Here is a 22,926-nt window from a genome sequence, read left to right as displayed (position 1 = left end):
AGTGTATTAAAGACTTGAATGAAAGTAAGTTCGTCTGGATTCAACATGGATTAAGAAACCACACCAAACAACCTTAACTTCTATATGAAACCTAAAGGCAAACCTGATTCGTTCACTGATCTGATGTTACCACACTTTGTGATGCTCTGAAGCAGTTATATTATTATTCTTAACTTCTAATGTGCTTTAACTCATAAAAGCGTTGTTCTTTTATGGTGCTTTTCAAATGTTACGGCCAAATTCTTTGATACTGAAAGCTCCACATTGGACGTTTATTTTTTCCACGAACAAAGTAGTATTGACAATGTAGGTATCTGTACATGGTGTGAGGAGTAGCATGAAAGAAAGCATATGTGTATTTTCTTTGGAAATCTTAGCAAGTGGGCAGTGGATTTGTGATCTTGTAGATAGATGTCACTCTCTGAATGGCAGGTCATAAGTAAGATAGGGATAGCTTGTGCATTTATTTCCTCAGTGAAATCAAAACTCCTCTGACCATGCTCTCATTTTAAGTGTGAAGATGTCTACTTACCTATCTTTCTGTCTGTATGTTTTATTGTAAATGAGTACGGCTGGTAGCAGTACAATCATGACACTTGCATCCTAGGGCTGCTTCACAGACATTCCTTCTCTCTGGAATATGTACCTTTTCCTTCTGCAGTAGTATGAAACTCATAGGAGGGATTGAGTGCTCTTTAGTTTGTACTAAATCGCAGTTTCATTCTGATAGCTGTTATAAAGAATGTCTTTATAGTGTGTTGGCTATGAAAAACTTATTTTTTTCCCTAATGCTTTCTGCATATATTCAGTAATCCATTGTATCTTTTATGGAGGTGCTGCTCTGCTAAAGTTGGGAAGAGTTAAAACGTATGTAAATATAAGTACAAACTGTCTAGAATAATTAGATTTAAGAAATAAGAGGCCTGTTTCTTGATTATAGGCATTACACAGTCCCCAAACCATTTGCTTCTTGGCTGATGATGGTATTACCTGTCCCATGTGTTTCAAATATGATGTTTCTTTTATTTTTTTTGAAAGCAATTTTAAAGGGAATCACCAGTGTTTGTAGCTTACCTGACAGGTTAAATATGATTTTTCAGGATGCTCCTATGTTCATCTCGGTATGATCTTATGGGCTACAGTATGCTCTTCATGAGGTCGAAGTACTTTGTCCATTAGTCATTGGAACATTACTGCCGCCCCCTGGAAGCCAGGAGGCATGATTACGAAGTCAGATTCCTGATTATTTTGGGAGAAGGCCAATGCTTTCTTCATGGTTTCCACCAAGAGAATTCCTTAGCATTCTTTCTCTAATCTACAGTAGAGAAGGTATTTGACCACTTTGCTTATGGGAGAGGAACCAATAAAACATTTTATGGACATGAACTTGGAAATGGTGCTTTGTTTCCTATGTATGATTTTATTTAGAGATCAAAGCATCACGACCTTGTCAGTCACTGTATAGTTCTACAATAACCCCAATATTTTTCATCTTTTCCATCTTCTCCTTTGGTGAATGGAAAAGGCTGTCTCCCTATTTCTCTTTAGCTTGCCCTCAGAAATACTAAGCTTCTATCCCAGATGTCTTGAGCTGTTTTGAGTAAAATTGTTCCCTGTCTGTGATTGTTGTGCAGCATTGACAAGCTTCCCCACTTCTGTTAATTGGTCTCCACATGTCAGAAGTCCTAGGTGCCTTGTACTCTTTTTCACTAGGATATGCAGCTGTGATCAGAAGGTGTTTCATCTTCCATTATTTTAGTGGATGTCTGTTAACACATTACAAACTGTGCTACTAATAGATTTGTTGTTGGGGAGAAAAGCAGCTTTAGGAAATGCATTTTGTACTCTTCGCTCACATATCTTGGGGTGGGTTTGTTTTGTCTTTTTTTGTTTTTAGTATGTTGCTTGAAGTTCAAACGTAACTTTTTGAAACTGCGACTGAAAGAATCTTTTATGGTATTTTCCTTTCCTCTTCTCCCCCCATCCCAGTCCCCCTCCAACATTATAACATTAGGAGGAGTCCAGTTGGTAAAGCATAATGAAATAAATGAACTATTGTATTTGTTGGCTTTCTATGAATAAGCTAGTATTCATATATTGCTGTGTTCTAATAATGGAATTCAGGTAACAGAGGTTAAGTAAGCCCAGGAGTATAATTAGAAAACAAATTTGTTGCTTGCAAACAGGGTACTGTGAATTTGATTCTTGGCTCTTTTTTGGGAAGGCGGTATAAAAGTTAATTTTACTGCCTTCTGGCTTAAAATACAGTAAAGGTTAAATAAATATGGAGCAGAAAAAAAAGTCTAGTAGTATGACCTATAAAAGTATAAATGGCCTAGTGTTCTCTTCTGTTTGTACTTTTTCAGCAGCAGTGCATAATTTTATGTTAGTGTGGTAGCGTTTAGTACTGCATCATATATGACTTCTGTATTCAAGAGTACATTCATAGCAAAATATTTGTTTGTGGTTTTTTTTTTTAAAAAAACCAACACAACAAAACCAACTCGCTTCACAGGAAGATTCACGATTGTCTTTTTTCAGAAATGCCACTAGGTGCCAGCAAAGGGCCTTTTCAGACGTTAGGAGCCAGTGAAACATTTTGTAGGAATTCTCAATCCCATTACTCTTGTAAGAGTTGGCAGTATATTCCCTTCTTGACATGCTGATCGTTTTATTTAAAAAAATTAAAAATTAAATATGTTAGTAATTAGGTATGAATGTATGAGACCGTTTGTATATAATTGTACAGAATAGCTTTCTTCTGGAATTGTACTTGGTAATCGTATTTCTCTCTGTGCGTACTTAGCTCGGTGCTCTGAATTTTGCATAGCTGGTCATATATTTGCATGCCATATTGAACTCTAATGAATATCTGCTTATTGTGGTCTTCCATCAAACAAGGTGAGGTAGTTCAGTTTGTAAGGACACTTTGTTTCTGTTTAACAGCTGTAATTTGGAAAGGTTAAAACATAAAAGGTTAACATGGTGGTAGGCTGAAAATAAATGCCAAATTATTAATCAGAATAACTTTCTGTGATTCTAATTCAGTTGCACCTCACTGAAAATTATCAATTAATTGGCAGGACGGGTTTCTACTATGTGCAAATCTTCAGAAAGTGTGATTACTTAACAGTTTGTAGATTGTCAGATAATCCCAGATTTCTTTCAAGTTTTATTTAAATAGTGCAGAAATACTTTTTTTTTTTTTTTCCTAAGGAGGAGGAGGCTTATTTCACTGGTTTATGCACAATTCAGACCTCAGCAGTTTGCTAGCATGGTTACTATTTGGAAATTCAATCCTAGACTTGATACTCAATTATATGGGACTTCATTCCTACCAACTTCCTGTAATTCTAAACCTATGGGTAAAAATATTAGGAGTCATACGCTGCTGGGGAAAGTACGGACACATTGACTCAGCTAGTGCAGCTGCAGCAGGAGTTGCTGTTTTAAACTTGGAAGTACTGGAAACTTATTATTGTTTTCATTTATGCAAATTACAGAAGGTATAATTGAAACAAGGTCAGTAGTGTTTGTCAGTGTGTTGCAGCTGAGTTCGTTGGAATGTAAGTGCTTTGTAAATGAGTGCTTTCTGACTGCGAGCAATCAAAGACGGTCCAGAAACTGCAGTTCAACGAATGGCTGACTTATTTCGAGAGGTACAGTTTGTTTTTTTTTAACAGTAGTGTCTTGTAGAAATTAGGACAAAGACTGCAACTTTTATGGGCTTTTGCTGTTGTGATGTATGAACTCTAGGTTCTGTGCAGCTGCCTGTAGCCTTTCTGCTGAAGGATCTTTGTGGTTTTCATTTGCTAACATGTGTGGAAATGAGAACAAATGGCACGACGGTTAAGATTGCATTTTGCTACCCAAAGAAGTAGCACAGATCCATTATCGGAAACCTCTGAAGATGTTTTGGATAGTACCAATTGTATGTACTTCAAAAAATCACAGAATTCTGCACCTAGTGTTACACAAATGAAGCTAACTCCTAGACAAGTTGCTTATGCACCTGTAACGCAACAAGTAATTAATCAAGAGGAAAATGCAACTATTTCTTCATTGCAAATAAAAAAGAGCACCTCACTGCACATTTCCCTCCAGTCTGGAAAGTATGGTGGATGTTCTCGGTCCGGTGATGCTGTAGCTACTGATGAAGACACTTCATTCATTGGTATTGGTAATGAAGAAGGTTGTGGCGCTAGAATTGTGGTTGATCATCGATCTAATGATAGCCTTCTGAGCAGTACTGCTCTGTGCAATGGCAGTCTTGGCAGTATAGCAGCCAGTGACAGTGGATCGTTCAGCAGTGCCGGCAGTGATTACGGATCATGCGCAAGTACCACAAGTGATGGAGGTTCATATAGTAACAGTGTCTTCAGTGACAGTGGTAGTGGCACTTTTTCAACAAGTGATGGTACTTTCTATAGTAGTGTTGTATATGGTGATTCTTCATATAGAAGCACTGCAAACAAATGTAATCCCTGTAGGAACAACTCACCTCAGGAAACTCTGTGTCGAAGCAATACTACTTTTGACCAAGATGCTTTGTCAGTGAGGAAGAAAACTAAAATTCCACTGCGACGTTGTTCATCACTGGTTATTTTCCCTAGGAGTCCTTCCAGTACTCCTCCAGCTTCTCCAGTAAGCTCAGGTCAACTACCACATAGAGGCACCTATCAAACATCCCATAAACTAGTTATTTCCCCTAGTGAGCTGGCACAAAACGAAGATCAAACCATTTCCAAGGGATTCCTTTCAACAGCAGTCAATGGACTTCGACTATCTAAAACAGTTTGCTCTTCTGGCGAAGCCAGAGACATTCGACCGCTTTACTTTAATACATCACTACAGGACAAAAGTCAAGTTTTGAATAGTTCCAAGCAGGCAACTTGTGAAGAAGTATCTGATGGCTTCTCATGTGTTTCAGTTCATCTCACTCAAAGAGCTTCTGCATCAAGCAGTGAAATGGTTAATGGCTGTTGCAGTCCAGAGTTAAATCTGAACTCCAGTGCAAAATACCCTCATTTAAAACTGGCACGTAGCACATCTGCATGTTTACCCTCAAAAATAGATTCGGAATATCAGATGAATATAAACGAACTAGAAGGACCGAATGCACAGATAAGCAAAACCCACCATGTTTTGCAAAGAAGTGTTTCATTGGAAGGGTCACATCAAAAAGTTTCGTGCTGTTTATCCAGCCTTAAATACAAGTGTCACAGTGCAAGGACGTCTCAGTTGCACATACAGTTCAAACCTGGGAATGAAGGAAAAACAACTGGTGTTAAGAAAAGACACGGAACCTCTAAAAGGGAAATGTCTTGCACTTCTTTGTGGAGGCCCCATAAGGTGAGTCTTTTGCAATATAGAAAAATTTGACAGTATTTTACAACTGAAATTTAACTGGAAAATAATAAAATTTACAATCAAGACCTAAACACAATGATTTCAGAATTTCCTGATGATGTCAAACTGTCACTATTAGGAATTTAATTTTTATGTTATCTGTAATGTTTGTTTTTTAGATTTGTTTCTTAGAATATGGTACATACAGTAGCGTAGGTGAATAGGTCTTACAGTAAAATACCTGTATTTAATATATTATAAACAATAATTTCCTGTTTACATGAACTCAAAGGGATTTTGTCGTCTGTTTATCTAGACATGGGAATTATTTAAACTTTAGGTGAAATTTTGTAGTTCTAAATACATAACTTTACTTCTCAGTAAATTAATAGTAATTACTAAATTGTTTGCATGTAAAATGGGCAAAAATTAGTGGATTACTGTACAGTCTTTTAGGTTTATTTCATATAGGCTTTATTTTACAGAGCAGTTTGCTGTACGTAGAATTAAAGACAAGTAATATTTGAGCAGAGAAACTGTAAATACTATTTGTTTCTGTATACACCCTGAACCACAGGAATTTTCAGAGTTTCCTCTCTTTTTTTTTAATTTTTTTTCTCTCCTTCCAACCACTACTGCAGCCTGAGCAGAACACTGTAACTTAATATCTCTCCTAACAACATTGCTGTTCAAATTATAGTATTTGCATCTAGAAGGCTTATATTAAATATATTTTTTTGGTAATGAAACTCATGTCCACCTAAACTGCAGAAGTGTATTTGCTTTTATTAACTCTTAAGGCAGTTTATATTGTTAGTAAGGCATAAGCCACACAAAATATGGATTTTAAGACTTGTTTAAATAACATTGTGAGGACTCGAATGCTCTGAATATTACATATTAGTTTTAATTGTGAATGCTGATAAAAGCGCAATTAATGTTTACCAAAATTGTTTTAAGATCTCATTCTCTATGAATTGACACTACTACCATTTACCTAGCATGCTTGTTTAAGCAAAAGGCTTTATGCTAACGATGTATAGATATGACAGTCCCTTTCTAAACTAGTAATAGGATTACCTTGGAGGTATTAGCCTGTAATTTTCAGTCTGTTGTTGTCCTTAGAGTAGTGCCTGATGATTCTACATTTTTTGACTTCTTATTGGTTAAAAAGAGTTTAAAGAAAAATGCACTTTCCTTCTTGTAAAACTGTGATCTATGTTTAAGCTTCATTGTAAAATCCAGTGGATCACAGGTAAGCACTATACATATTGTTTACAGATTCATTTTGGGATGAGAAATGACCAAAGTTGATGGTAAATTCCACAAAAAGCACAAACAGATTATGACATATTTTAAGTAGTCTGGATCTAGTTATTTTCAAAAAGTATGTTGTAAAAAGGAAAACACGTTGAGTCATGCACTTCAAGTGCATTTCTTGTCAGCTTGCACTGTTAGCCTCTGTGTTTAATCGCAGTTGATATGTAAGATTTTATATTTTAAAACTGAGTGAATTTTAATAAATTAATCTAGATAGAATCCAAGTTCAAGATTAGATTATTAGCAAACATTTCCAGAAAACCTTGTAGAACACTGGATTGACAATAGTTTGTTTCAGTTCTCAGAAGCAGTGTTTACAGTGGATTGACATAAAATCTAGAGAGACTTAACATTTTAAAGCACTTGATAGCATGCTTCTGTGGTAGTTGAGCATTTTTACTGTGTTAATGTGTTTTAAACTTCCCAAATTCTTAAGATTTCATCTTCTGACTAGGAGATGAGAGAGACAAATTTAAAAATAATAAATAATAGAGAAAAAGAGTCTGAATCCCAAATTGTTGTAGTTATCTTGTACTTTTCATGTATTTGCAAATATTTAGATTTGTGCTATGTCTACATATAAATTAAAAGATCTCTGACGTCAGAAAACTGGGCGCTAAAGGTTTTATAGCAGTACACTTGTTTCAGATTCCTTTATGCAACAGCAGGCACAGGAGCCTTCCAGTCCTGAAATGGCCCTTGCAGTCTTTATGTAAAATCAGTTTTTATAGAACATCCTATAAAAAAAGTTATCAAAATATTTAAAAGCTTCCCCCACCAAGCAAAAACCATAGTTGACTTTACAGCGGTTCAGCAATTCACTGGAATAAAATAAATAATTACTATTGTATTTACTATTACAGTCTTTGCGACAAATATAATAGATTCTATGGCAATCATTTAATTATGTAGTCCAGTTAATTATCATGGCATATTGTGACTCATTTAAAAATAAACAACTCCCAAAATATTTCTCTTGGCTCCAGTTAGTCTGGCCTAGTATATTGATATGCTGAGTCTAGGTTCAAATTTAACAGGTTGATACTGGAGTAGCATTTAGTAACGCCAGCTATCTGTACAGAGCAGTCATGAAATCAAATCAGTGCTTTGGTCAGAGACTAGAGTCCGAAGCAGCGAAAGGTCTGTGCATTCTCTTCTTACGTGCCAAGCTACTAGCCTTCAGCCACCTCATATCAGATTTCCTGCTTTCTATAATCAACAGCTTGTTAAAGGCTGACTTTTTTTTTTTTTTAAATCGAAACACTGTTTCTGTGACAACGGGTCTTGGATTATTTTTAATTAAGTTGAAAAATGTGGAATGGTGATGGCCCACATACCACTGCTGATCTTCACTGGAAACACATTGAATAGGTTCTGTAGTAGATACTGGAGTTTCATTTATGCGAAGAAGGAGGAAGAGGTAGTCCATGGTTGCAGCATTGAAGGCTGTCCTTGACTTTGTTTTTAATGTTTTTCAGTGCATTTATCTCTTGCTTAGGGCAGAAATAAATCTGCAACTAAAGCACTTTGTCATCGCAGGTGTGAATTGGGAGGGTAGGAGTAAGGGAACAATTTGCATGTAATTTTACATATGTAAACTTTAAGAGGTACAGAGAAAGGCAGAAGCAGTGACTACTATTCTACTTCTTGTAGACCATGAACAAACTTTATTTAAAAAAAAAACCCAAGCTATGTTAATCTCTTCGACAAGTATATTATGCTGACATCCCTCGACATTAGCCATTCCTTCTTCATCAGTATCACTGCTGATTAGATAATGTGAATGTCATAAATGTACTTCCAAATCTGTTTCAGCAACTGAATTTTATACCTTTACACCTTTAAAATAGTTTTTTATACAATTAAGGGAATTATTGTGTTATTTTCCTTTTGTTTACAAGTAATTTTACTCAAGTTTTGTCTCTAGTGAATGAAATATATGTTTTGAAGCAAAAAACTTCAGAGGTGATGTAAGATAACCAAACATTTTTCTACTATCAGGTTCATGTGAAGAAAACCTTTAGTTGGAACTCTCAAGCTTTTTTCACCTGATTCTGAAACACTACCTCTTGTATTTGTAAAAGGAGATGCTATTTGAGTCTTTCAGTACTTAATTTAGATTGTGAACAAACAGTAATTTGAGGGGGCTGTGTGTGAGGATGTTTCTCTTTGCTAACTTATTTCCCAGCTGATCTGAACATGCTGAGACCAGAATCTATGCCTGCACGATCTCGATCTCCTTGATAAATGCTGCACCACAAGTTAGCACTGAATAGTCTGAGGTTGTCTTCTCTCTTGCATCCTAAGTACAGAGCTTCTGTCTTAGCAAATGGTCCAACCAGGGAGAAGTGCCAAGAGAAGGGGAAGACAACTGTGGCTTATCTCCAGCCATCTCCATCTTTGCATATTGAGCAAAGGGGCTGCACAGCTATTGGTGACCCAGATCTGTGCAAGGAAGTGAGGTGGAAAGGGGTAGGTGAAGCAAAAGGTTATAGAGGCAATACAAGGCAAAGCACAAACTGACATCTCTTTAAGCTATTGTGCTACGATTACTTCATCACCTAATAATTTTCATATTGTTCAGTATTGCATATCTTGAATGATGATGTCGCAGGACTGTCTGTGGCACATTGCTGTGTCATGGTATATCAGTTCAGTCAAGGAGAATTGGGGTTGAAATAAAGGTGGTGAAGGAATCATGGTGAAGACTACATTAGACTTAAATCCCACGGTACCATTTATGTTGTCTCTCAGACAAATTTTAGAAGTTTGAAGTGAGAGAGGGAGAGAACTCTAAGAGTGTGATAGAGTCCTCAGAAGAGACATGCCACCTTCCTGGTCAGCCCTTATCTATATACTGGGCATGGTGTTGCATGATATGGAATACTTTGCTGGCCAATTGGCCCTCAATCCTAAATCTAAGTTCAAATCATCAGGGGAGTTGCGGGCCCTTTGTCCCAGCCATGCTCCCCCCCAGCCTGTTGTGCTCCTGCACGCTGGCAAAAACACAAAGCTGAACGGTCCTTAAGGTCTCAGTACCATCTATAAACATCAGAGCGCTATCAACATTTTTCTCATAACAAATCCCAGAATAAATCCAAAACACAGAGCTATTCTAGCTGCTAAAAAGAAAAATTAACTTTGTCCCAGTAAAACATATAACAATGACCTGTAGTGCTTTGATAATTTGTACTGATTTCTTCCTTTTGCCATCTTGCTTAAATGCAGAGTTTTATTAGAGCTTCTTCTCCACCTTTCTTCATGTGCCTTTAGCTTTTGATTAGCCATCATCTTCAGGGGGAACAAAGATTACACACGAAGGATGTGATAAACCTTACTGCCAAGACTAGCTGTGTGTGGTTGCTCTGTGGAAGCATTAGCAAAGGAAGCAATCAATTAATATTATTCCATATCAGCTCCACACCTCAAGTTTTTCTTTGTCAGTTTTAGCAAATTGTGTTTGGCAACAATGAACCATACGTAACTTTCAGAATATGATTGTGCTCTAAGAAAGAGTGTCTGGGCTGTAGCAGAATACTTGAATAACTGTGTATGTCAAAAGCTCTAGCACTTTGTAGTCACCAGCAAACACTACACATACACGTTAAGGAGGATTTTTATTTGATTGTGCTCTGCACAGATTACAATTGAGCTCATTCTGTTTATAGTCTGCAGCTGAACTGAGTTTGGGTAGGTTTCTCATGCCAACAAAAGGGGAAACTAACACTGCAAAACGATGCAGAGCAGAGCTTCTGAAACAGCTTATATAAATAATTATCTAGCCTTCAGGTTGATTCATGTCTTCTTAAACTACCATGAGACAGTGGGAAGCATTGATGGTGTGACATCTTTAATATAGTCACAAGCTATAGTTATTCTGTCTCTTAAGGCTTAGTATACATTTAAGAATGTGTTAAAGTAGGACTTGTTCCCAAGGCAAGAGAAAGACATTCTTCCCTTTACTCCTGACTAGGCAAATAACTTGCAGGCTTTCAGATATGAGACTATGATCCTTGCTGTATTTTTTTTTTAATTGGAATGGTACATCCTTTTTGCTTTCTGTGAGAAACTGGATCAACACTTTGGGGTAAACAAAAACATTTATTGGAAAATGTTATGGTGATGTAGAAATCATAGTCTTTGTAAGCATTATAGCATAAGACAGAAGCCTTAACAAAACTAGTAATACCTGCAAGTATTCTCCCAAGAGTTATCAAAAAGCTCAGCTATCAAGTTGTTGAAATACTAACTATAAATAATAATCTTTTAGTCTATTAGATTCCCTTACTAAAGGAAGATGCTAAGTATTATGCTGGTATTTTAAAATTATCAAAAGGGGAACTACAGGCTATTGCAATGGGTCAGTCTGGAAGAAAGAGTACATAGAGTAGAATTAGTAGACATATGATAGGTTTTGTGTTTACAAGGAGGGAGACTGAGCACTGCTTTCATAAAAGGAAGTTTTGTCTTACAAATCAGATTAAGAAATGACATGCAAAGATGGGTGAACTGGTAGCGCAGGACACTGAGCTTTTCAAAATATTTGACAAGAACCCTTAGCAGTAGTTCTGAAAAGCTACCCTCAAGACATAAGTGCAGAAAAATGTTTCCTCATTGATGACAACTAATTAAAAGATAAGAAACAAAAGTGAGAACTAAATTGTCACCCCTGAAGTTGCAGAAAATCTCACGGTAGTGAGTGCCTAGACAGTAGAATGGACAATTTGAAAATCAGTGTTGATAAATGCCAAGTACTGCATACAAAGGAAAAACAGCTAATGATGCATGTGCAGTAATAGTCTCCCATACTGGTCAGGAAATAGTTTATGTTGTGGTGAGTGACTCGCTGAAAATGTCAGCTCAAATCTTGTTGACAGTTGAAAGGCAAATAGAGGGTTAGGATTTATCGGGAAAGTAATAAACTAACAAAATTAAAAAAAAACATTATGGAATTGTACAAATCCACATATTTGCATGGCATGCATATTTCTGGTCATCGTTTTTTCAGGAACTATGTATAACAGAACTAGAAAAATACCAAGAAGGGTCACAAGATTGGGGTAAGTTTTATATGAGGAGATGCTAAGTAGACCAAGGGCTTTTCAGCTTTGGAAAAAAAAAACAAACAAGTGGTATAAATTATAAAACTGTAGTTCAGGGAAAGTGAATTTAAACAGAGGATCCACTCTTACAAAATAAAGCTGAGCTCACTGTTGCTAGATGTTGTGCATACAAAAAGTAGAAATGGATTTCCAGAAGAGGTTAGGTAAGTTGAAGAAAAGTCCATCAAAGGGTATTACATTATCAATATGTATTTTAAAGTCAGGATCAAAAAGTCCATGTCCACTTAATCATTAGAAGCTGGGGGATATATCAGAGGAGGTACTGTTCTCAACTGCTGGTTTTATTATTTCTTAAGCATCTGCTCTTGGCCATTACTAGGGAAAGGATACAAGGCTATGCAGAGTTTTAATCCAAGTACGAGGCTCTTTGGTGCCTGCTGGGGCCTTGCAGCCACCTAGGATCAAATGGTAGCAATGCTCTTTCAAGTTCTCCCTTCACCCTGGGCTAAGAGTGTTCTTCTGTGTTCCAACACATGTTTTCTCATCTTGCAGAAGTGGATGAATTTCACAGATTGAGCAAGCAAGCAAAACTGACTGGCCTTTTCAGGCGAGTCATTTGCTTACGACTGACTTTCACCCTTGTCTGAAGGGGACTGCCCTGCATTTCTGTTAAGTGTCTCTGTTTCAAGTGAACTTTCTTCCTCGCTCCCTGTGACGAACAGAACATGCTGATTTGGGAATGGAGCCAGCAAAATGTTTCTAACTCATTTCAGTGTTAGTTTATGGATCTATAATCATGTCTGTTTCAAGAGAGTACGTAGCTTGTTTTCCATCGTGGCAGTTTATGGTAAACTGAAAAGTCTACAGATAGATGCAGTTATTGTTCGAGACTTTGGGCCGCTTTCAGCTGTATCAACTGGAACATAAGCAAACAGAATTTAAGAAGGACATCAGCAAGTTCCTGGCTGAAACTGCATACAAACTTGAATTGAAGTCATTGATGTTAAGGCATATTAAAATGCAAATGGGACACTCTAGCTAGTCAGTAAGAGGAATGTGGGAAGAAACATAGAACTGGATTCTTTTAAGACCTAGATAATTTCTCTGGCAATCTGTCCTTTTCCAAGCATACGGGAGAAAGCCTTGTTCAGTAACATGAAAGCACAAGGGCTATTTGAAGAAAAATATTTCTAGAATTTGCTATGAACATCACCTATTTTTTAATAGAGTTTCTACCTTAACCAGTTGTAGTAATTGTTGTTTCTAGTAAGTTGGATTTGAACAAATATTTAGTTTATAAAGAATAAATCCAAAGTGATTAACATCTGGCAAATTATAGGCCAATAAAACCCGTGTCTAATGTGGGAAGTGTGATGTAACTTTAGTAAGAAATATTGTTGAGTTTATCTGAAATAAATTGTAATACTGCTTTTGTTATAAAAGTAATTGTGGGTGGGTGTCGTAGTCGCCTTGTGTCATATAGAGACTGAGGCCTCCAAGGTCAGTTCACGCCGACTGGTTTTGGACAGATAGGATTTATAACTTGAGCATAGCACAGCTTAAGACAAACTGTAATTTTGCAGCAATTTCTGCTGTAGCCATGTCATCCGTCTACATTTAGGACTGGCAGAAGTAGGTTTAGGCTTGAAGCTGGGAGAGATCAATAGGTAGGGCTTGGGGCTCCTGCTCAGATCAGCGGTGGCTGAGGACTAACGCGGAGTGCAGAACAGAACGTGGCAAACGGCAGCGTGGCTGGCAGTGGCTGCTAGCTGAGCGCAAAGGCGCAGGGAGTTCCTGAGTTAGTGCTGGTGTTGAATTTGGATCAACAGTAGGCTTAAGAATGCTTTTGGAAACTGTTGGACTAACTTTGGAGTAGGCTGAGGCCATTCAGCCTGTATCCAGCCCTGTTGTAGGTCCATGTTCACAGAAATTTCTTAGAAGGGGTCAGTTACTTGTACAGCCTGGGCTGACTGTTCAGGATTATATTTAAGGCTAGAAAAAGCAGCTTCCAGGCTCAACTTGATTTTGTGCATCTGTGTGGCACTGCACTGGACCTAACGAACCTCCCAGGAGTGAGACCATGATGCAGAGATGCTCTAATTGCCTGTCTGCCTTTTGGAGGCAAATTTTTGTTTCGTTTTTAAAATTCTGGTTTTTTGCTCTGAATAACAAAAAGTCAACAGTGTATTGAGTCCTTTGACTGGGTGTTTTAATTAGCCAGTGTGGTTAACATTTGTCATATCTGGTTTATCTGTTGCTCATTTCAGGGAGCAAATTACACAAGCAGTTTAACAGTTGATAGGGTTTTACATTTTTGAGTGTTTTAAGCTTTACTGTGTTAACTGATGAAGGTAAAAGTGCACCTGGAATTGTTACTACAAGAATTTGTTTTTCAAACTTTATTTGAAGTCTTAAGATTTGGCACAAAATCTTCCTCAAACATATGTAAAAATTTTTTTTCTATACTACTATGAAGTTAACTGACTCGATGTCAGGAACAGCTTGTCGAAATAGTATCTAATTAAATATTCAATACTGTTTTCTGATTTTTTTTTTTTGAGTGTTGGCTGCTTTAATGTAGGAGGCCAAATCTGGATTTGCCCTTGACTTTTCATAAAATGTAATATTTCTGCTTTTTATATGATAGCTTATTTGACACGTTTGTCCATAAAACCAAAGGAACTCAAGTTCCCGATGAATAAAATATAAGCATTACTAACTTTTGACTTGTTCTCTGTTTATGTTGTGCTTAAGTATGCTTTGGTTGCTTTAGATGACTTCTTGTCTTCCTGTGACCTACGTGAAAATGAACTCTTGAATGAAAAAAAAAAAGAAGTTACCTTAAATTGTTTTGTTAATGAACTTTTAAGCACAAGTTCTCTAATTACCCAACATTGAGTGGAGTAATATATGAATGTTGTTATAAAATTACTGTAGACTAAATATGAAATTTTAAGGAAGCTATCTATAAGATTCTGGTTCCATATGAAAAGTGCCACTTATAATTGGAGAAACAGATGGTATTTTTGCTCTGGTCTTTTTAGAGAAGCAGTGCTCTGAAAACGTCTTTGAAAGTGAGGGAGAATTAGTGAAAATAACTTCAGTGTCATTTCTAAATGCTGTCTGTTAAACAGATGGTAAAACTGCTGAGGCATGTTATGCTGACGCCTTGCTGTTGAAGCAGCCAGCAGGGCTGAAGGTCCTGCAGAGACATATGTTGTGCAATAACTATTGATCTAACAGTACGTATTTTCTCTACGTCGAAAATGCTGATAGATTCTTACATCTTAGTATCGTAGATATTGAGCATAGATGCCAACTAAAAATAAATGCCTACGTGTCATTAAAAAGAAAAAAAATCCCCATCTCTCCCTCTCTTAAAAATACAGTAGACTGGGACTTGAATGTATTCCATGCGATAAAGTTATTTATCGCTTTGCAAGACAGAGAAAACACTACTTTTAGAATCCCTGAATTTGGTAACATCTTAACTTTTTTTTTTTTTTTAAACTGTTATTTTTTCCATGATGAATAGCATATGCTGGCAGTATTTTATGGACGAAAAAAAGCTCACTTTTCTTGATTTAGAGTTCAAGAGAGCCAAATAATATACTCAGTGCAGCATGAAAAGAAAAATACTCGCAGTTGCTAGTGTAGCTCGGGAAAGTTTTTTTTCATTCTCATCAAGCTTGTAACTAATGTTGATGTTTGGGTGTTTAAGCAAGAAGAATGTTGGTTTTATAAGGGATCTATTGAGCTCTTGCTTTCTTAAGCAGCGATAGTCCGGATCACTGCTTGTTTTTTCAATTTGAATTGATACTTTATATTCCTTCCAATAAAAGCTGTGTGCTTTCTCGTTTTGCCATACAGCTGTAGATTTGTGTGCAAAGACCAACTTACGCACAACTAGATGTCTGTATAATCAGAAAAAGACAAGGAATATACTTAGGTTCTAATTCATGCACTAACACCAACAAAAATCAGTCACAAAAGTTTTCAGAAAAAATACCTGTTATTTCAACACCCTGGTCTTATATAAGAGCTGTTTCAAAAGGCGCTGTGGTGAATCCAGCAATAAAGGCAGGCATTAAATTCAGTTAACTGCCTTCAAACCAGATAAATTACAGGTAATGTTCTCAGTACTCTTCTTAAGTGTGTGACTCAGATAAACATGCTTTTTTAAAATCTACTCTATCCAGTTTCTGATGGGAATTGCAGAAAAAAAACAAAACAAAGTCTTAACTGTTAAGGCTTATTAAGTAAATATTGATAAAATAGATGAAAATGAGTTTTCAACTGGATTACTTTCTTTCAGTACTTTTCCACTTTGAGCCCTCACGTTGGCATAGCACTAGAGTTTTTACATGCATTGTATACAGTAGCTGTCTGTCCTCACGTTTTTAATAACTTTCTATAGACTAAACCAATGAATCAGTAAAATAAAAGGCCTCTTTGTTAATGTACTGTATCATTAATTGAGGTTTATGCACTTATGGTTTGGCAAGCAGAAAGTTTGAGTTCTCTGGCTGTTAAGAGATTAGAAGTTGACAAGAATTGACCCACTTGTCTGTCTTGAAAAAAAACTGGGATGCCTGGTCTTGTGAAACAGAGATCCAAACAGTTTCAAGTCCGTTGACATTTAATTGTTAATGTGTGCGATGTCTCTTTCAAAGCTTCTTTGGCACTTCTCTGAAGGCAGTCAGTCAGCTTGTCGTAGTGAGGCACATCGCTAAAGAGCGTTCCTGCTATCTGATCTATGTATTAGTTGTTTGGAGGTCAACAAAAATCTCTGCTGGAGGATTTTACTCTCTGGCTGGAGGCAAAAGTACTGTTAAGGGTTGGTTATCAAGGCTAGCTCCGCTAAAAATAGCGGGAGAGACACAGCAGAATAATAAAGTGAATAACAGGAGCCTGTACTAAAATAATGCTGGTAACAAACACAATGTTCTGAGGTTTTCTAAAATACAGCAGACTTTTGTCCCACATTCCAGTAATTTCTTTGAAAGGCATGTTCCACTTGAGGATTGCCAAGAACTTTACAAACACTAAGCCTTTTAACATGTCTAAGGTATGTGCCATGCCATTTTAAAAAGAACCTCATAGGCAAAAATGATAGCTCTATTTTTCCAGAAGCTTGTGGTCTATAATGATACAGAAAATTTTCCTTCAGTAGTTCAGGGAAGCTTCAGATTCTTCAGGTATGAAAACCTGTTGTGGCTTTCTATCTCAAATGAGTTTGTGAACTAAAAAGGTGGGTTTTTTGGTTTTATTTCCACTCCTCCGCCCTTTGAAATCTGAATGTAAGACATACACGCTACAAATTCAATTTACAGTTATGTGTCTCTAGATTTCTAGGAAGTTGTCATCTATGATAAGATCTGCAATCTAGTTGTGCTTTTTGGAGGTGTAAAAATTAGAGCTTTTACAAATGTGAGGCACTGGTTCTCCATACGTGTGTACGATTTAAAGATGAAATGGACAAACTCAGGACAACAGAGCTAAAGAAAGAAGGTACCAGAGTTATTCAGGGAGAAAGAACAGCTTCAAGAAATACCTGTAGCTTCTAGTGTCAGAGCTGTTTGGAGAATGCTGTCAATGGGACAAAAAAATGAGTACAATTGGACTGGAGTTTCAATACTGGAAAACGTTGGCATTGAAAAAAATATAGTCATGCTAGAAGAAAGGCGAAACACAGGGCTCTGCCCAGAGTTGAAGGGAAGAGAAGTCAATGAGATGCAGAACCTCATAGTGGAAAGTTTTACGGAAGAAGGCTGTCAAAATCCTTAGGTGATGAGTTCGAATAAAAGCTTCCAACAGATTTAGGAAAGAATAGGCACCAGATCTTTTGTTAGCTGGAAAAATCAGGAAGACTAGAAATCCAGAGGCCGCACAGGCTACTGAGGACCTTCACAATTCCGTACTCTTTCTTTGCAAAAAAGTGTAGTCTTGTTGTAGCATAGATTTCTTAAAAATGCCATTGGTTTATATGTACCTTTTAAAAATTTTATGCCCTCTTGATTTTAGCTCACGGGCAGTGATATGTCTTCTTGTTAAATGACCCGTATAATAGATTTTCCTGCTTTTGTGGAGGTTTGCAGAGGCTCTCAAATCACAAATGAACTTGAAACAAGTCAGCATATGCTCCAGTAATCTAGTAAGAGGTCAAGTAAAGTACTTAGACTGTTGGAAGTGTTTGTTGGCGAATACTGAAATTGCCTACTTAAATGACTAAAATCTGAACTTCTTTGGCAGGCAAAAATCAGTGATCAAAAGTCAGCTGTACAATGATACCATGTGTTTATTGTCAGTCCCTCCCCCAGTGTTGCAGGGTAGGCTGGAGGGAATCAGGCTGCAAAGTTGCTGTATTCTTAGTCTGGTCGTAGTCAGATGGTCCAGACATCCAAGTCAGGGCCGAATCTTTCAGTTTTTAGTTGTCAAAACTAAACTCCTCAATGTGTGTAGGCAAATGGCATTTTTGCATAGATATAATGAATTTTTAGCACATTTTCAGATCTCAACAGGAATGCCAGACAGGGGGTGGGGGAGTTGCCAAACTCAAAGCTCTGGCTTCCAGGCTTGAGACTGCTAAATTGCTCAGACTTCCAAAGCACTTACCACAGATGAAACTTATTTTTGCTTTGTCTTATTTTTGACGGTAACTGTGTTATTTTGAAAAGGAAAAAAAAAAGTTTATATATGCCTGTTTTAAACAGCTGCCTAGGCTTATAGAAATTGTCAGGTGCTCCTAGGAGGAAGGTCTTTAGTTCTCTGTTAACGTGTCATAAATGTTTAGTTGCTTAAGCATATACCAAGACAATTATTTTACTGAAACAGCTAAGGAAAAAAGTGTCTTTATTCTTTGCTGTTTAGGATGATGTTTCTACTGGAGATGCTGACAATCTCACTCCTGATGCTGAACAATTCTCTCCTACTTGATTAGCATTAGTCTATATGATTTAAAAACCAATCTAAATCTCCACCCCCAGCTCCCTCAAACTTCATTTATTTTGAGGAAGGCAGAACTGTCCAAGACTCTGACTGTTGGGTCAATCAGAACGTTCTGTACAGAACGAGTTTTATTGTCTATAATCTAAGAGTGCCTTCAGATTCTTAGAAGGCACTACGATGCTATCAGGGCTTTGGAACAATGTTTGTAAACCACTTTGCAACTTTAAACTTCCTGTGTTTGTTTGTTTTTATTTTCCATAGACTCGAGATGATTTTCTTGGGCAAGTGGATATTCCTCTTTATCAGTTACCGGTTTGTATTTTTTGTTTGTTTTTTGTTTTAAGACTGCGAAAGGGAAAAATTATTCTATATGCAACTGTATTAGTCATTTAAGGAAGTTAACTGTACTGATAATGTAAGTGATTAAATTCTCCTGCTCTGTGGGGTTTTTGTTTGGTTTTCTTTTGTGGATTTGTTAGGGTTTTTTTAGTACTGGTATTTACCAAAAAATGTAGATTACCTTGCGTTTAGATATTGGTTTCTGCTGCTATGAGAGTACAGTGCAATGTCTGATATACAAGAGAGCATTTTTCTTTCTGAGATTCAGTGTAATAGTTATCACATTCAGTAAAATTTAGACAGCTTAATCTTAGGACTTTTCCATAACAAAGCTTGACTGTCCCCAAAAAATCCTAAAATCGCTAACTTAATAATGTTTAACCTTTTAGATTCTGGATTTTTTTTGTTTCTTTCCAATCAAATGTTGACAAACATTAGATTTTTTTTGAAAATACTATTATGGAATTAGTTCAACCTGTGAGGATTACATCATGCACAGTTCTCAATTAAAAGACCTACAAATATAGCAATTGCAAGGTTTTCCTCATATTATACAGTAATTCTTGCAATGGTTAAAATTTATTGATTAGTGAGAGTCTAGAGTAACTCCTTAGAATTTACAAACAGCTGAAAAAGGAAAAAAAAAAGACTTATAAAAGAGATTTACAAATGTTCCTAAACATGTAGTATTGTAAAAAACAAATGTTTTTGTAAGAATTGCAGAACTTCAGCTGGATTATAAATATTTATGTTAACCAGAAAAACAGATATCAATGTTTTCTTTAATGATCCCTCATGTGTATTTCTCTACCTGTACCTGGGATGTTTATTTGCCTCTGTGCTTCTTTCTGTTGAGCAACTTCACTTTTGTGAATCAGAACAGAGATGTTCTCAGAACGGATTCTTCTGTGATGATTTTTTTATCCTAAGTCCTGAAGCTAGAAATGGCTTTTGTATGTGTTCTGTGTAAAAATATTTGAAAAATACTGAGGGAGGAAAAAGAGTTATGGTAGATCTTTTAAATGTGAAAACTGAGAATCTGTTTCTTAATTTCAGGCTAAACAGGTTTTATTCTGTGTTTTAGAAACTGTAATATATGTATACACTTAAAGGTAATCTTTTTTCCCTGAACTGGAGAATTAGCCTTATTACGAAGATTAAAGCTGGTATTGTTATTACTGTACTCAAACCTGTAATTTAGATTTTAAAATCTTATGTGGCCCTGAAAGAATCTGATTGTAAATTTCTGATAATTTTTTTAACTTCAAGTGTTTGATACAGATTGTTCTTGAAAAAACTTGTCTTATTCCAGACAGAAAATCCAAGTATGGAGAGACCATATACGTTTAAGGATTTTGTTCTTCATCCAAGAAGGTTAGTAAATACCACATAAAATTCTAACTTTTATATCTAAACAATACTGTTACATAATTACTTGTACTTATGTAAATATTTTCTAAATTTTTATGTTTTCATCAAAGAAATCTGAGCATCAATGGAGTAAGATATTTGTGGTTCTACTAAAAAGTCAGTATTTGTTTAAATACTTATAGATTATTTGGTAAGAATAAACCACTTTTCTCCAGGCCGTGATATAATTCACATTATAACTTCATCTGAACAATTTACTGTTTTACTGAACAGTGAAGTCAGTGACCAGTGTTATGCCATAACACATTTATCTCTTTTCAACTTGAAATTGTTTCCTGCCTTCCTGTCCCTTTTGTTTGCCTGTTGCATGTAAGCAGTTTCATGTGCCCTTAATTATAAACATAACAAAACTTAAACTGAAAAGCTGTGTAACATTTAGGAAGGCCTGTGTTGGAAAACAAGGAATTTTTCAGTGATAGGTAACACTTTGTCACTGATATTAGTGTTATGCGTTTCATGTTTGTTTTTGAAATGTGGATTCTTAACCTAAATCTGAGTGGTTTTTAGTAGCTTTTATTAGAAACAGAATACATAACATACAGGTCAATGTTTTTCAGATAATAGGTTCCAATTCAGAAATAACATCAGAACATGTAGAATTTATAGATCTTTCTCATCGACACTGGTAGCAGAAAAAGTATTTTTAAAGTCTTTTACACTTCTTGATTTTAAGCAGATCAATGATTTTAACAGAGTTAGTGACTGTCAAGTTTCACTTTGATCTCCTATTTTTCTGTATTTAACATTTTCTATCCTGTAAATGAATGAAGAATAATATTTATTGTCTCTATGTAAATTAACTTCAATTGTTTTTGTTAGTCAAGGACCTGATTTCCTGCAGTGGCTACCACATGAATTTGACAATGCTTTGTACTAAGAAATACTGCCACAGGTTCAGGCACTTTTCTGCCTTGAAATCTTATTAGATGCTTTACTGTTAATAATGCACGTTCTTAAATATTTATAAAAAATCTATATTTGCATTTACTTAGACAGGAATATGAATACTAAGGTTACTACCTTCCCAATACCTCATGCTGAGTAAGAATTATTAACATGTTAATACTCTGAAATTAATTACTTTAACTATTGCGTTGGAAAGTAAGACAGTAGGTTACTTCCTCTTTCAAAGGGATGTAGGCTTTTCTGAAACCCAAATACAGTCTGAATGAATGTATTTATAATCCAACAAGAAATATTTTTCTGGATATCAGAAAATCTAATTCACTTCTACATGAAAAAAAAAGAAAAAAGCAAGGCATTTGACCCCAGTGATTGGGGGGGGAGGATTGTGGCCCAGGCCCCCCCCCCCCCCCCTTTATTTTAATAAGATAATGTGCAGGTATCCAGTTGACTCACTGGTGATATTTTCAGGACTCTTATTTTCTTTTTTTTATACCAATAGTCAAACAAATGAGATAATTTGGCAGATTTCTTTACCAAGTGAAATTATTAAATAAGATCAATATGAGGAAATCCTGTTTTCAGACTTCTAATGATGCATTAAGCTGAATATAGAGGGGCAGATGCTGCAGTATTTAAGCTTGCTGTAACTTAAAGTTTTAGGAAAAGTAGTCCTGTAGGTTTAAATAATGCTCGATAGATTGCACACAGTCAAATGATTATAATTATATGAATTAAGTTGTCATTATTCTCATTTTTTTGTTCTTTATTGTTATGCATTGGATACTAGGGAAGTTTCAGAAGAGTGAGTTGGAAGGAAAGGTTTCTTGTTGTGGTACATAATATCAAGGTGTATTCCAAAGTCTGAAAACTCAATACCATTATAGAACTTCATTAGTTTAAACTATAAAAAGCCAAGTTTGTGTTGAGAAACTTGAGAATAATCCTTTAGCTGTGCTTGTTCAGCTATTTTGTTTCCAAGTCACAATTTCATGAGTGCACAATAAGAACATTTTATTTTCTCTTCTGCAGCCATAAATCAAGAGTTAAAGGCCACCTTAGATTAAAAATGACTTACTTACCTAAAAGCAATGGGTCTGAAGAAGAATCCACAGAACAGGCCGAAGAATTGGAGGTGGGAAAAGATGCATTTATTGCTGAAAAGCCTAGCAAATGGTTGGTCTTCAGCTGTTAAGGGTAGTTACAGTAAAAGTGAATGCTAGGAGTCAGTAAGCTATAAATCGTGTTTTAGAAACAAACCAGTTAAAAGTGATTGCTTATATCTTATATAAAAGTTTCAAGTCTGCACAAAAATTCTGGAGCAGTTTTTCTAACCAAAGGAGTGACTTTGTCAGTCTATCTAAAAAAGAAAACATACATTATGGTTTGGTTTTGTTCTGGTACTGACTTGCCATATGTGTGTGTAACTTCTCTTGTTTTGGAATTAATGGTATTATCTTTGCCCAGTATTTTTACTGCTGTTTAATGTTGTTTGACCCGAGCCAGCCAGACACTGGCATCTTGCTGGTTTTAGAATTTCAACTCTCTCCAATTTATAGGGATATTTTGATCT

The 22,926-nt window shown here is 36.1% G+C and overlaps 1 protein-coding gene across 5 annotated transcripts in view; it reads left to right on the top strand.

The window, feature by feature from the left end:
- NEDD4 (NEDD4 E3 ubiquitin protein ligase) overlaps positions 1-22,926 on the top strand; it is a 59,538-nt gene that overhangs the window by 16,996 nt on the left and 19,616 nt on the right. For 3 of the 5 annotated variants that reach the window (XM_009990121.2, XM_086620603.1, XM_086620604.1), the window contains exons 1-4: positions 3,400-5,352; positions 18,942-18,992; positions 20,332-20,393; positions 22,386-22,488. In XM_009990121.2, the coding sequence (XP_009988423.1) occupies positions 3,838-5,352; positions 18,942-18,992; positions 20,332-20,393; positions 22,386-22,488 (1,731 nt within the window). In that variant the 5' untranslated portion in view covers positions 3,400-3,837. Of the gene's footprint in view, positions 1-3,399; positions 5,353-18,941; positions 18,993-20,331; positions 20,394-22,385; positions 22,489-22,926 lie in introns of those variants that run through there. The other 2 variants (XM_086620605.1, XM_086620606.1) reach the window with 1 other exon arrangement.

This window comes from Tauraco erythrolophus, chromosome 14 (assembly GCF_009769465.1).
Source record: "Tauraco erythrolophus isolate bTauEry1 chromosome 14, bTauEry1.pri, whole genome shotgun sequence".
Taxonomy (NCBI): Eukaryota; Metazoa; Chordata; class Aves; order Musophagiformes; family Musophagidae; genus Tauraco; species Tauraco erythrolophus.
Note: the sequence above shows the minus strand (reverse complement) of the source record. Positions and strands in the feature narration are given on the sequence as shown.